Source organism: Protopterus annectens, chromosome 6.part1, assembly GCF_019279795.1.
Source record: "Protopterus annectens isolate FY-2018-M chromosome 6.part1, PAN1.0, whole genome shotgun sequence".
In the NCBI taxonomy this organism is placed as follows: Eukaryota; Metazoa; Chordata; order Ceratodontiformes; family Protopteridae; genus Protopterus; species Protopterus annectens.
Window position 1 is genome coordinate 402898408 of NC_056738.1, and position 14473 is coordinate 402912880.

At 41.6% G+C, this 14473-nt stretch overlaps 1 protein-coding gene across 2 annotated transcripts in view; it reads right to left on the bottom strand.

Annotated features, from left to right (window-relative positions):
• SF1 (splicing factor 1) overlaps positions 1 to 14473 on the bottom strand; it is a 1552458-nt gene that overhangs the window by 543039 nt on the left and 994946 nt on the right. For both annotated transcript variants that reach the window (XM_044075820.1, XM_044075819.1), the window contains exon 7: positions 164 to 347. In XM_044075820.1, coding sequence (XP_043931755.1) covers positions 164 to 347 — 184 coding nt within the window. The remainder of the gene's footprint in view (positions 1 to 163; positions 348 to 14473) is intronic.

The following is a 14473-nucleotide window of genomic DNA, read 5'->3' on the forward strand; positions in this document are numbered from 1 at the left end:
ACATTAGTTTTTCACACCAACACTTCCCTACACAGCCAGTGCTGCTGAAACACTACTAGTTCCTGCAGCAGTTCAAAACACCACACTTAACTAAAAGGACTACACAAATTAAACAGACATGTCAATGCAGTAAAGACATCTGATGGAATTTTCCAACCATTACCTGCTCCACTGCTTTCTTCACATTTTCCATGGTGTTTGCAGTTACAAGAGCATGCAGCGGCTCATCCTCACCAGGCAGCATCTGTCCATCTTTCCTTCCAACTTTCCCTTCTTTCACAGAACCTTTACCTCTAATCATGATCTTAGCATTACATTCCTTCTCAATATTCTTTAACGTATTTCCTCTAAAAATACAAAACATAAGTTACTTTTTTTAATCAATGAACATTCCACTCACCACACTTTTGTACAAAATACACGTCTTCTCTCATTACTTTAACTAGTATTCAACTCGTAAGACAGTGAAGTTTTTATGCTGTTACCTAGGACCGCTGAAATTACATTTTTGCCTAGCAAGATAGTCTCAAATGACAAAGCCCAGACAGGCAAAAGATTAAACATTTTCAACACTGTCCCAGATAAATTCATGTAGATACCCATGATTCAATACAAGTTTCTATTGCTGCGAGACAGGGTTTCAAGGTTAAAAAAAAAGCCCACAAAACAGACCATCACCTGGACAGCACATTAAATGGGTGGTGGTGGTCAGGATAAATGCAGATGACACTATCACATGACCACTCAGAAACTTATCAGGCGCCTCTTTCAGCCAAACTACATTAAAAGGTAGCCTGGTTGTGTGATGCACCAGTCATGTAATTCGGTTCTCACAAGTGAAGGAACAAAGTAGCAGTAACTTACAAAGTGGGAAGAAAACACAAAATAACTGAATACCCTAAAGGACATCTTGCCTGAAAGCGGCTCTTCTAAAGAAGAAAGCTGCATCCATGCTTGAAGTGTCTAACAAAGCATAGGGAAGATGAATAAATAGCAGTCATGAAAACAAGCAGATATTCCCCTGCACAGGCAAGGCCTAGCAAGATGAAATCTATGCAGCAGATACTGCCACCACTCCCTTACTTTTATGAATTAATCATTCTCTATGAATGTGAAAGCATCTGGCAAGTTTAACCTGCTTGTGAACAATGTTTGTAATCATTTCAAACTTCTGATGCACTTTAAAAGGTAGGACTATAATTAATGGATTAAACTTTACCAGAAAAGGATTACCTTATGTAACTTCATTTTATTTTACATTTGTTGACCGGGCTAGTCTAGCTGGATACATGTCCTTTTTCAGTAGAGGCCCAGGGAGAAAAGCTCCACCATGAAGAGAAAACACAATACATTTACATACAGAAGAAATAACAATAACATAATAATAACAACAAGAGAACAGCAAAATTTACATACTGATAAAATAACATTCACATGTTGTGTAAATGATCTTGACATGGTTACATTGAGAAGCAGTGAGGTTAAGATTAAAAAACTCTGAGAGGAAGAAGAGACTGAGGTGATATGAGACCTTTAGGATTAGTCTGGTTTAGGACATGGGCATAACCAGTGTGACTTAAGGAATTCTTTGAGATTTTTGAATAGATTAAGCGAGGTCGTAAGTCTTAGGTTATTAGGAAGGGAATTCCAAAGCTTTCCAATGGAATTGGCAGAGAGAGCATCACCACCCGAATTATTAGATTTAATGGTTAGCACCTGAACACTATTTGAGGATCGAAGGCAGTTTAGGTTGGAGTAGGGGGTCAGTATTTTGCTCAGTGAGGGGGTTCTATCCGGTTGATTAATTATTTTAAATGCTTCAGCGAGTTGGTTAAGTTTGAGAAGATTGGGCAGTTCTAACCAGCCAAGTTTCTTAAGGTTAAGGCAGTGGTGAGTACGATCAGGTGTTCCTGTTATAAATTTGGCAATATGATTATAGACAACAGAGAGTTTATTGAGCTCTCGCTTATTGAGGAAAGAAAGTACCGGGGAGGCATATAGTAGGGTGGAGAGGAGGTGAGTGCGAGCAATGGTTAGTTTGGCATGAGGAGTTAGAAAGTTCTTTATTCTGTACATTGAGCCGAGTTTCTTGTTTACAGACTTAATGGTTTGGCTAATGTGCATATCAAATTTGAGCTTGTGGTCAATAGCAACACCTAGTAGTTTGGTATTGGAGACAGGCTCAATGATGATGCCATTGATGGATTCAACGTGGAAGGTCGTATTATTAGCAAGTGGGGGTTCTTGTCCTAGGGGAGTGGCTGAGGTGGGGAAAAATAGCAGTAACTTGGTTTTTGTTGGATTTAGTATGAGTTTCAGGTCAGAGAACCATTTTTCGACTATGGCAAAACAGCGTTGGGTGACTGCTTGGAGATTAGGGAGAGAAACTTCAGAGCAGATCAGGGTGGAGTCATCTGCATATTGAATGCAGGTGGCTTTGGGGATGACTGAGTGAAGATCATTTATGAAAACGGAAAACTTATGTAAAGAAGCACATTAATATTTATGTTATAAAACCACAACATTCAGAAATGTCTAGAGAATGCAAATACGCCTATTAGTTGCAAAATTAAAGTTGGTTTCACACAATGGAACACAAACAGAGGAGGTCAATTTCTCCATCATAAAATTCAAGTCACAGGAAGGGCATAGGTAAGCATACTTAGTTTACTCAAATGAGTTTTTTTTTCTTCTCAAAACATCTTTCTGGACACTTCATAGAGGTAGCAGCACGGGATATTTAGAATCATCTAAACTAGTGCCTGCTGAACAGAACTAGAAAAAAATATGTTTACATGATAGGAAGATTAACTCAAACTTTTTATGCTTGTAAGTGGCAACAGCTGAAAACGGTGTGCCCCTTTCTGAAGTTTATAGGGGCAACATTTTAAGGGTGGAGTACATTCTTTAAATTGATAGGTGGGTGGATGGTGGGGGACAGCAAAATAGGGCTGGAATACCAAATATGAATTTCTGGCTACACTCCTTGTCACAGAGCAGAACTGGCCTTTAAAAAAGCCATTTTTTGGGGGGGGGGGGGCTTCGTGTCACACAATGGGAAAGTTAGCCAGTAGCCTCATTCAAGATGGTAGCAATTGAAGCTATCAGACAATGAAGGTGGAATATACCAAATTTCCAGTCAGAGCTCAGGTCAGCCAATAGCTGATTGACAGGATGTCTCTTACAGGTGTCAAAGTGACCTAACACAGCCAGTCTGAGCCACATCAGAATAAAACAAAAAAATGAAAAACATGAACCCAGAGTGAAAGTTAAAGTCTAACAGCCAGTCATGAAGCTAAACAGACTTTATACAAGATCGAAGGCTTGCCAAAAATACTTCCCGGATGGGAAACTGATACTAACAGGCTATGAATAAATCAGTACACACTGCCTTCACAAACCTTGAAACTGAAGACATGATACACTGCAATCCTGCCAGTTCTTCAAAGGAAAGTGTTGAATGAATTAAGGGCAGAACACGAAAACAGCAGGGAATAGTCGGTCCATTTATGGATAAAAGCAGATATTAGCATACAATAAGGGAAGGGGCTCCAGGGAGTCATCTTCCAAGATGCCTATCTCTATTGGGGGGGGGGGGGATACAAAGGTTCTGATTTGAGAAGGGAGTAAAGTGACTGGAATCAGTCAGAAGTTCGTAAAACTGAATTACTGTGAAGGTGACTCCCTACCCTAAATGCCCAGCGCAAGTCCAATATAACTTTTGCAGAGGATGCAATTGCAATTCTCCCCGCTTATGCACATTACAGATGCACAGTTTTCTGTATACAAATACCTTCCTTTATTAGACTGGCAACATACTTCAAATGGAGTAAAATAAGTTCCAACACATCTGCATTACCAGCCATTACTAAAACTAAGAGCCATGATCAGCTGTGCACTTAAATTGCAAATCAGGCTGGATGCAGTAGAGATAATGGCCACCATATTCCTCCACAGACAAATTCAAAGATTATACACTTAAGTAACAAGCTCTGTATTGCTTATGGAGTCTCAATTCAGTTATGAAGCGGTCGTCATACTGGAACACTGAACAGGAAGTCCACTGTTGTCAGACATGTGAAAAAAACAAAGCGTATAACCTATCTTTGCACTGGTTTCTGGGGCTTACAATCCAACGCTAAAAATGCATTTCTGCAACAGTGAGCAAAGGTACTATCATTTGAGTTTCAGATGCAAGGTTGATATATATATATATATATATATATATATATATATATAAACACCACAATGGATGATCTATAAGGCAACTCTCACTGATGGACGGCCCAGGACGACTCTCTCCACTGATCTTGTGATGCGCTCTCATAAGCTGCAAAACAATCTGTGAACCATGCATTAACTATAAAAGACTGCCATGCTCTACCATCCTACCCTAAATGCTCCTAAGCATATATCCTACAAATCAAGAAAAACTGCGTCATACGGAATGCTAATAAATAATGTATAGGTATATACCAGTCACAATTAATTAGCAGGTGAACTGGTCCTCAGACCATTTCTAACAACTCTGACTGGAAGTTAAGCAAATACAATAGTGATAAAAGGAAAAAAAAACATCATGCAACACGAATCAACAAAATTCCTGATAAGAACTGAACTTACAAATACAAGTCAAAAAGAAAAAGTACAGTTAAGTAACTCACCATAACAGCAGGCAGTGTAGATGTATCATCCGTGTACAATTCCTCATCAATGAGAAGGGTATCAGAATAATATTGCCACTGGGTGGTAATCTCAAGCCCTGTAAAATGATACTGGCAAATCCTGCCCTGCTTTAACACTGGAAACGAAGTTTGTACTTGTAAAAAAAAAAATCACTGTTATACACATGTTGAGGAAGAACTCTGATGAAGCAATTCCTGCTCTGGTGAGGTGTAGCCTCAAAAGGCAAGTTTTACTGCACTCCTAGAAGGCAGTAGTAGAGGAAATCAAAATTCTAGAAACATGCACCTTTCAGACTTATCCAGGTAAACACAAAAAATTGTTTGTTATAAGACCTTTGTCCTATAAATGAAACAGCTGCAATATTTCTCCCTCTTACTCTGTAGGTTTTGGAACATGGTTTAAGAAAAACAGTTGAAGTTGGAATGCCTTTGTTTCAAAGTCAGATCAGAACCTATGTTTGACATGCAGGGATCAGTCCAAAGGCAGTGAAGCTTCCTTGCACTCAAGGGTTTGCTACTTTGGTACCCTTATGGATGTAATGGCAGCTACCAGCAGGAACATTTGCAAGGAATGTTATCTCAATGGCACTGAATAGCTCAAAGGGGCACAGGAATATTTTTTTCAGTGATAAAATTTCAAACCCTACAGGATAAGTTCAGTCTCTTAGGAGATTTAAGATACTTTTTTTAGGAAATGCTTGACTAAAGCATATGAAATTGACAGTTTAAGGCCCTGATTGCCAATGTTGCAGATGTATAAACCTTTTTTCCCCATCTGTGCAGTGCCCTTGAATCTCTGTCAGAGGGGGTAGGATTTTTTACTGTTGAAGCCTTAACTCCCTTTGGACCCTGTGAATTAGTTTCAGGATCAGCAGCAGGGTTTCTAAATAAAAATTTATGCGAGTCAGGGACCCAGTAATATCGGTCAGGCGTACTGGGAGCCGGAGATAAGAAGTCAGGGGTCAAACTTGACTCCGAACACATCATCCACAATGTCTAAAGCAGGGGGAATGGCTATAGGCCTGTGCTGAGGGAGAAGGAAATCCCTGAGCCACTTTTTTGATTGAGAAGTCTTAACTCTCCCAGTGAAAATGCCCCCTCAAAGTATGCAAGGTTTCTCCAAATGAATAATCAGGAGGAGATGCAGATGGAATAGACTCCTCAGCATCAGAATCCTCATAGGGAGGCATAGATAACTCCTGATCAGAAGAGGAATCAGAAGAAATAGAAACCTGATCTGAAGATTCATAATCAGTGTCTTGCCTAGGCCTCTTATCAGGAGGGGGATGGGTACCCCTGATCAAGGTAATAAGGTCTTCAGCCATTTTGATCTTTTTTAGGCACAGAGGCCTGTGCACGTGGCTAGAGTATTTTTTTAGTTTTAGAAGTTGCTTTAGTCTTTGGTTTTGCAGCTTTCGGTTTGATATACAAATGTTGGTCTGAAAACAAACTCAGAAGCCGGTGCCTGCTCAGCGGCTCCAGACCTGTCCGAGGGAGATACATCCATCGGTCCAATACCTTTTGTATCTTGCAGCATGCCGGACTCCACATGGGTGTCGGCAGAGGCCTGCAACTCGAAGGTAGCGGGTATCAGGGGCTGCAAAAGCACCTCACTGAGTAACTGCAAACTGGCGACTGGCTTAGTAGAAGCTTAGTCTGTTTTGGATCTCGACTGTCTTTCTCTGTCCTTTTCTTTGTGGTTTTTTTATGTACTCCGGTAGTCGGATTACTATCAGATGACATTTCTGGGTAGTTAAATCGGTTTCCAAAATACTTTGATGCAAAAATATACAGACGCTTAACAGTGCACTGGTTAAATCTAGCACAAAACCGACAGCCAGACACGTGATCAAAAAGGAATACAGTATAAATGAAAATCCTTATGGAGGTATTTGCTTTCCACAGGTAATACAATTAACTTTTTCTGGCATCGGTAAAAAGCAAGAAAAAAGTTTCCCCAACGGGGTACTTAGCTTTAGTGAAGACTTCGGTTTTGAAACTCAAACTCGAATATTTCAGTTGTCAGCCAACTGGCACTTGCGAAATGCTTCTGCTTCGGGCACCGCGTGGCAAAAAAGACTAAAGAAAATGGCATCGGCTGCATGTTTTATACCCCTGATGACCTGAAGTCATGGAAGAGGAGACAGCAACCGACGCAAGACCCAAGACTTTGGAATTCAGGCCGACTGAGGGCAGCCTGCCAGCAGATTACCTAAATGTAATGACTGCAACAGTGAAACTAACATCTGGAAGGGACAGACCATTACCTTTATAAAAGTCCAAATTAGGAACTGTACTGAACTGGAGTAGAATTTGGAGCAGAATTTATTAGTTAAAAGGGCACATCGAATGTATGCTGCAAACCTGGGCATGACAAAGCAGCAAAGACCTATATTAGTAAAGGTGCAATCAAACCCGCAGTAAGAGCTGATCCGTGGCAGACGGCAAAGTATTAAAAATTAGAGACAGCAAAGCGTTTGGAGGAAAAAAAGTTGTGTACTCACCATAACATTCCATCAGTGTTGCTCACTTTCATTCTTCATTAAATGATGGGTTCAGATCAGATCCCTTGGATCTGACTTTGTCACTGCTAAAGCTCGTAGCAACCAGGAACTCTCAAGCTTCACCACTACCCACAATGCACCAATCCCAATAACTTCATATCTTGTTTGCTGTCTAGAAAAGTAAAAGATGGAAATAATTATGGAGAAGCTCTCTTAAGTCCTTACAATATAAATAATAAGGCATGTGTGCCTATACTACTAATTCTTCCAGAAGCCTTAAGGGTGGGGGTTGGTGGGAGAGGAGTTGCTGAATGAAAATGGACAACATAGATGGAATGTTATGGTGAGTACACAACTCCTTTATCTGATGCTGTTAATTTTCATTCTGCCCTCAACTAATGGGACACAGTCCCCAACTACCTAACTTCTAGAGTGAACAAGGATATTTGAGCACCACAGATCCAAAATATGCTCTTCTTCTGGAGACCATATCTAACTTGTAATGAGTAATAAATGCATGGGGAGTAGTCCAAGTAGCTGCGGCACATATCACCCATGGACATTATGGATTGAAATACTGAGGAAGTTGTCATGGATCTAGTACAATGAGCACAAATGTTTTTTTGTCAGAGTGATGTCCAATTTGTTATACACAAAGGAAATACAACTTGTTATCCATTTAGATACTGATTTTCTGATGTTCTTAGTCCTGAATAAAAATGCAACTACCTGTGAACATTCAATAAGTGTAGCACATATTCAAACTGTTAGAAAATTTGGGGAATAATGCAGGCAAATTGATAGACTGATTAATACTGGATTCTAACACCACCATTGGAAGGAATGATGCACTGGTATGTAAAGTCACCTAGTCCCTATGAAAAATCAAGTACAGGGGGTTTTGAGGATAATGCTTGGATCTTGGAAAATCTTCTGGCTGAAGTAATGGCTATTAAGAAAACTGTCTTCCATGAAAGAAATTAAAGGTAACGGGTAGCTGCAGGCTCAAATGGGGGTTGATAAAGTACTGCAGCACTAAATTTAGATCCAAAGGAGTAGGAAGATCTTTAAAGTGAGGCCTTAAGTGGAGTATGCATCTTAAATGCTTTGCTTAATTAATGAGATGCTACTGATGAGTTATTTATTCCAACATGGAAATCTGATAATGCTGCTAACTGGACTAATTGTAGATGTACTAGCTCCTTCATCAAACATAAGTGATAAAATATCCAATATATATAGCAGCTGAAAAAGGTCAATGTTACGTTTTTGAGCCCCCCCCCCAAAAAAATAAAAAAAAAATGTTTCCATTTACTGGAGCACATAGTTTCCTGGTAGGTTTATGGGGAAACATCAAAATGCCAGACAGGGGAAGAGAGAACTGGTTGTCTGGCTATCAACACAATTTGCGAAGCCAGGCAGTCAGCCTGAGGTTTGTCAGATCTAGATGCATCATACATCTGTCGTTCGAGACAGAAGGTCCTGAGCTGGATCCAGAAACCAAGGCGGTTGAATCAGGTGAGACCAAAGAAAAAGAAACCAAATCTGTCCAAGCCAACATGGAGCAGTGAGGACTACTTTACTCTTCAAACTAGAAGCTTTCTGAAGGAAATGGGGGAATTAAAGGAATGGGTGGATACATGTACAGGAGACCAGGGGGCCAATCGTGAAATACAGCATCTCTCGTGGATTACGGCAAAGTAGCTGCTGCAGTTCTTGTTCAGGGGAAGCGAACAGATCATGGCAAGGCTGGCACCACTGAAGGAGGACCTTGTCCATTATTTTCTTATTGAGGGACCATTCATTGGGGTATTAGAATGCACTTGCTCAATCTGTCTGCTATCACACTGGATTTCCCCGGAATGCGCAGTAAGAGAAAGTGGTTGGAAGAGATCACCCACTGCCACACTGAGGACTTCTTGACACAGGGGGATAAAGATCTGGTTCCCCCCTGCTTGATGATCTACCAGACTACAGACATGTCTGATCCGCAAATGTCCAAAGAGGAAGTGTCCTGGAATGCCTACAATGCTAAGATCACCACTTACCTCCAGAACACTGACATGCAGGTTAACCTCTACAGGGGGACCAAATGCCTTTGACTGTTTTCCACATGAATGCCCCCCCACCCATTATGTGAAGCGTCCATGGTCACTATGGCCTTGGGCTGAGGGAAGATGAAAGGACAACCTTGGAAAATTGTTTGCATACCTAGGTTCATCTTTGCAGAAATGGGCTGAGAAAGTTCTGACCATTGTGTTGCTAGCATCCACTGAAGAACTTGTGGAATCTTGCTGAGGGGACTAAAATAACTGCCGCGGACACAGATCCCAGGGCTTGCAGAATCAACAAAGCTGAAATTCTAGTACTGTAAATTATTTTCCTGACCTGCATCCTTATTGTTGGCACTATCAATAAAAAAAGTGAAGGAACCGCACATACTGCATTGAACACTGTTCCTATGAATTCTTAGGTCTGGTTTCAAATGAGGCTTGCAATTTATGGTTATTCGAAGATGCAAACAGGTCTGTAACACCCAATGTTGAGCTACCATCAGTCAACACCTGGTCGGGGAGGTAATAAGCCAGTAGTCTAATTATAGAAACACCCAAAACCCTAGCAGTCAAATAAGCTGCAACTACCACCATGCACTTGAACACCCTGGGGGCTGTGTCGAGGCCAAAGCCCAGTGCTCTGAACTGACAGTGACTGTCTGCCAGCTGGAAGTGTACCTTCTGGACTGGTCTGTTCATCTTTGTGTAACAGTACGCCTCACGAAGATCCACAGAGCACATCCAATCACCATTTTCCAAAAAGGGCAGAATGGACTGAAAAGTGACCATCCAGGACTGTGCGTCTTGAATAAACTTGCTCAAAACACAGAAAAGTGGCCTCCAGGCCCCCATTTGCTTTGACACTAAAGAATCTTAAGTTCTGGATCCCATTTAGTCTGGTGGGACCTCATGGGTGACTTTTCTAGCAGCTTCTGAATTTCTAGAGGAGCTGCTGCTTTCCTCTGATGGGGTGGGACCATTGGGACTTTTCCGTATAATGGAGGAGGTAGGGAAAAGGGAATTCTATAACCTATGGAAATATTTCTCGGCACCCAACTTTTTTGTAATTACCCACGATGTCTTGTTGCTGAGACAAGCAATCCCCAACTGCCTCTACAGGTAGGCATTTGGGCCACCATTTAGGAGTGCTGAAAGAGTCTGTTGGAAAAGGAATCTCTAGACCCCCGGTTTTGCAGGCCTCTGCCATGGGGGTATTGTCTTCCATTAGCACTCCCCATTCTGCCTTTTGGGAACTAACTCCACGTGTGTCCTGGAAAGGACTCGGACTTTGAGCCACATTTTTCGTCCTCCCCTTTGATTCCTGGAAAAGGTCCTATGAGGGGCTGAAAAACTACTGTGAGGCCAAATAGTGCTCAGAGTACTGACGAACGATGACGAAGGGCTCCACAAAATCACACAAGCGCATCCAAGCATGCCTCCAAATGGAAATGCCTGAAATTGCAGCCCTTAAAATGCCTTCTGCAGCATGGGAGAGGAACCTCACGGATGAACTGGATAAAGACTGTAGGGTAACCAACTGAGAGATTAAAGAAGAATGAGCCACAGCAGTTTCAGTTCCAAAAAAAAGATTTGGATAACACTTGAGCACATTTCACTAGGCTACAAAGAGATTTGATTAAACAGTTCAGTGATCTAAATACATACATCGCTGAAGCATAAACACGCTTCCCAAATCTATCAACCTTGACTCTCTATTAGGAGAATGGACAGAGGAACTATGTTGAAAGTTCCTTTTTTGCAGCCACCGCCACAACCATGGCATCTACTGGACCTCTTTACTCCAATATTCCCAGCCTACTAGTGGAGCCAGAATCCTGTCTGGTCTCCTGGGGATTGGCTCAATTGTATCGGGTTTGTTCCACACCCACTTGGAGATCAAATCAATAAGCTCATCAGTCGGCAGAGTAACCCAAGAGATAGACTGACCACTGCCAATTGCTTCCCTAATACTGATTCTACAAGAGAAGGGTATTGGCAAGCCCAGCCACCCTTTTGTTTTAGGATCTCAAGAATGTCCCCAAATGAGACGTCATTAGGTGGTGATTTCAGGGATCCATCCTCTTCATCGAAATCAGTATCCTTAGTGATACACTCTTGAGAAGAGTCTAAGTGCCTCCTTTTGCGCTTTCTCTTGCTAGGGACTTCCTCAGTGGGGTGGTCCACAGGAGACTTTCCCTGTGGAGGAGAATGTTGAGGACCACAGTGCAAAGTCATCTGGGAAGTAGAGGGTGGATCCAAGGGGATGGCACCCATGTGACCTGCTGGAGCACAGAACACTTCACTACCTCAAAAGCAAACCACTCCAGAGAGAAAGAAGCCAACTGAGATGAAAAAGCACATTTCTGGCCCATTTCCCTCCACCCCAACAGCAATCCACCCGAGGCAGAAGTCAGAGCAGAGCTCAGAGGGGAAGAGATGGCAACGAAGACCTCGAAATCGAACCCATCCTCTCGGATCAGACAGGAAACTTCTGCTCAGAGTCTTATCCAGCTCTGAGGATATCAGTGCCACTGCACTCAGAGCAATACTCGGATCCAAAGATGCTGTTCTCTTTGGATCTGAACTAGACGGATCAAGAAGACTAGGATAAGAGGGCTCTAAAACCACAGCTTGAATTAGAGAAGGAACTGTTATTTGTAGACGGATGGACTTCCTGACCTGAAGGGGTAGGAACAGTGAGAACTCCCTTTTGGATTAGCACTGTGAAAAATGTCATCATCCTCTCCACATCCGCTTCTGACAGACTCCTGGAGGAGAGAGAGGATACCAAGGTTGATGATTTTGAGTGCCCCTCTGAAAGGAAGATGGCACCCTAGAAGGAACCAGATCCAGACTTGGTGAATATGTAGTTCTTGGTAAAGGCTTCGGATCCAAAATATATTTGGTGGGCTCCAAGGATGTAGGATCTGAAATGTGTGGTCACAGCAGATGCAGTCAGTCTTCTTACTTAAGTATAGGCTAGAGAATCAGAGGAGACAGACATTTTTGAGTGGTCTTTAGATTTTGGGGACCGAACCCCAGCAGTAACTTCAGAAAAGGGAGATAGTGCTATTTTCCTGTCAGCTAAAGCTCAGGAGTTTAACCCACAACAAATACTACAGTCCTGTTGCAGGTGTTCTGGTCCCAAGCAACAGACACAGTCTATTGTTTTCACATTTTTTAAAACCTGCTGGACCCTTCTCAGTCATCTCCGTAGATGAGAGAACAGTTAAAGTAAACTTAACTTTTTTCTTTATTGTAAACAGGGAATATGAAAAGAAACGTACCAACAATAGTAATTGCAGAATTTACAGTGTGTAAAGAAGGCAAAGGGAAGGTGACACCATGACAGCAGGAAAAATGTTACAGCGAAAATGTAAGAAAAATGACAAAAACATCTTAAGACAACACAGATATTAAAGATGACAAAATCGTTTACAGAAGTTAAAACAAGATATGAAAACTTAACTTATCTAAAAAGACTCGAGAGCTGATGAAGACCACATCTAAATACTAAAGCAGCAAATGAGATCAGAGGGATGTTGGGGTGGTGTATTATAGGTAGGGGAAAGAGCTTGAGAGTTTGTTGGTGGCTATAAGCTAGTAAAATGGCAGAATCAGATCATAGAATGGGATCCAATCCCATTCGTTGAGGAAGAATGAAAATACCAGACAAGAAGTTACGTATTCACCATACCATTCTAACTGTGTTGTCCATTTTCATTCAACGAATGGGTTTGGATCCAATTCTGATCCAACTTCGGCACTTCCTAAAGATGCTAGGATCCGACTCTCAAGCTCCTTCCTAACCCATAATGCCCCTGACCACTACAATACCTCAGAGTTTGCTGCTACTATATGCATTATAACCATAAAATACAACAATGCTTTGACAGGAAAGTGAAAGCTGGAAGTTCAGGAGCTCAAACAGGTAGGAAGTATGGTTCCTTTCAATTCTGTTGGGTCTCTCCCAAAGTCATGGATGGGGGAAGTTGAGGAAGAATGAAAATGAACACAGAATGGTATTTAAGTACATAACTTCTTTAACTGACGTAGTCATTTTCATTCGTTCCTCAACGAATGGGAACAAGTCCCCAAATACTGTAACCTTGGGTGACCCACATGGAAGGATGTTCCAGAGAACCACGGAACCAAAGGCAGCTCTATTTCTGGAGAGGTCCAATTTCTAATATGCAATAAAGGTAGGGTATTAGACCAAGTAGCATCTGCACAATACCACTAGAGGTTCTAGCTCAAAAGGCAGCCGATGCAGACACTGACCTGGCTAAATGTGCTTTTGGCCGTCTTGGCAAGGTGATACCGCTCAAGCAATAAACATAGGAAATACAATATGTTATCTATTTAGCCAGTGTAGTTTTTGAAACTTGTCTTGCAATTTTGTACTAGTAAAGGAGACTATCAGTTTTTCTAAATACCTTGGTCCTGTGAAGGCAAAAACAAAGCTGCCTATACACACCAAGATGAAGGGTATATTCTCCTTTGTTTTCAAATCTGGGTAGAGGGAGTGGTAAATTGAAGATTTCACTGATAATGGTTTCAGAAGCAACATTTGGTAAGAAGGATCTGTGTGTAAACTAAACCGGTATCTGTGAAATATCAAATACAGTGGTTTGGAAGATGGTGCTTGGAGTTCAGATTCTTGTCTTGCAGAAGTTAAAGCCACCAGAAAAACGGTTTCGCAAGAAACAAACATGAGATCTACTTTAGCTGACAGTTCAACGGGAAAAAGTACTAATGTTTGCAAAACCATAGTGAGGTCCCAAGGTGGAGTAGGGTCCTTTACTAAAGGTCTAAGTATAAAGGTACCCTTAAAGTCCTTCCATAATTTAGATGCTCCTTAAAGAAGAAGCATCATCTCTGATGTGATGGTTTGAGGCAGCTGGTAACTGAACCTGAATAGTGAAAAAACTTGCTCCGCCTTGAAAAATCGAGGCATGGAAATCTATAACAGCTGGAAGCAGGATAGTAAAGGAATCTCTTTCTGATGAGCCCGAAAAGAAACCCTTTTCCATTTACTTTTGTAAATTCTCCTAGTCGAAGGTATAGAAGATACTAGGATGTTTCAAGCTGGGGAGGAAAGCCTGGAATATCTAGCCATCATAGGAATTGGAGAAACCATGTGACCAACTTGAGGCCTGCAAAGTCCAGGTTAATCTGCCCTGACAGGTGAGAAAGGTCTGGACTGGGATCCAGCATCCAAGGAGGACGT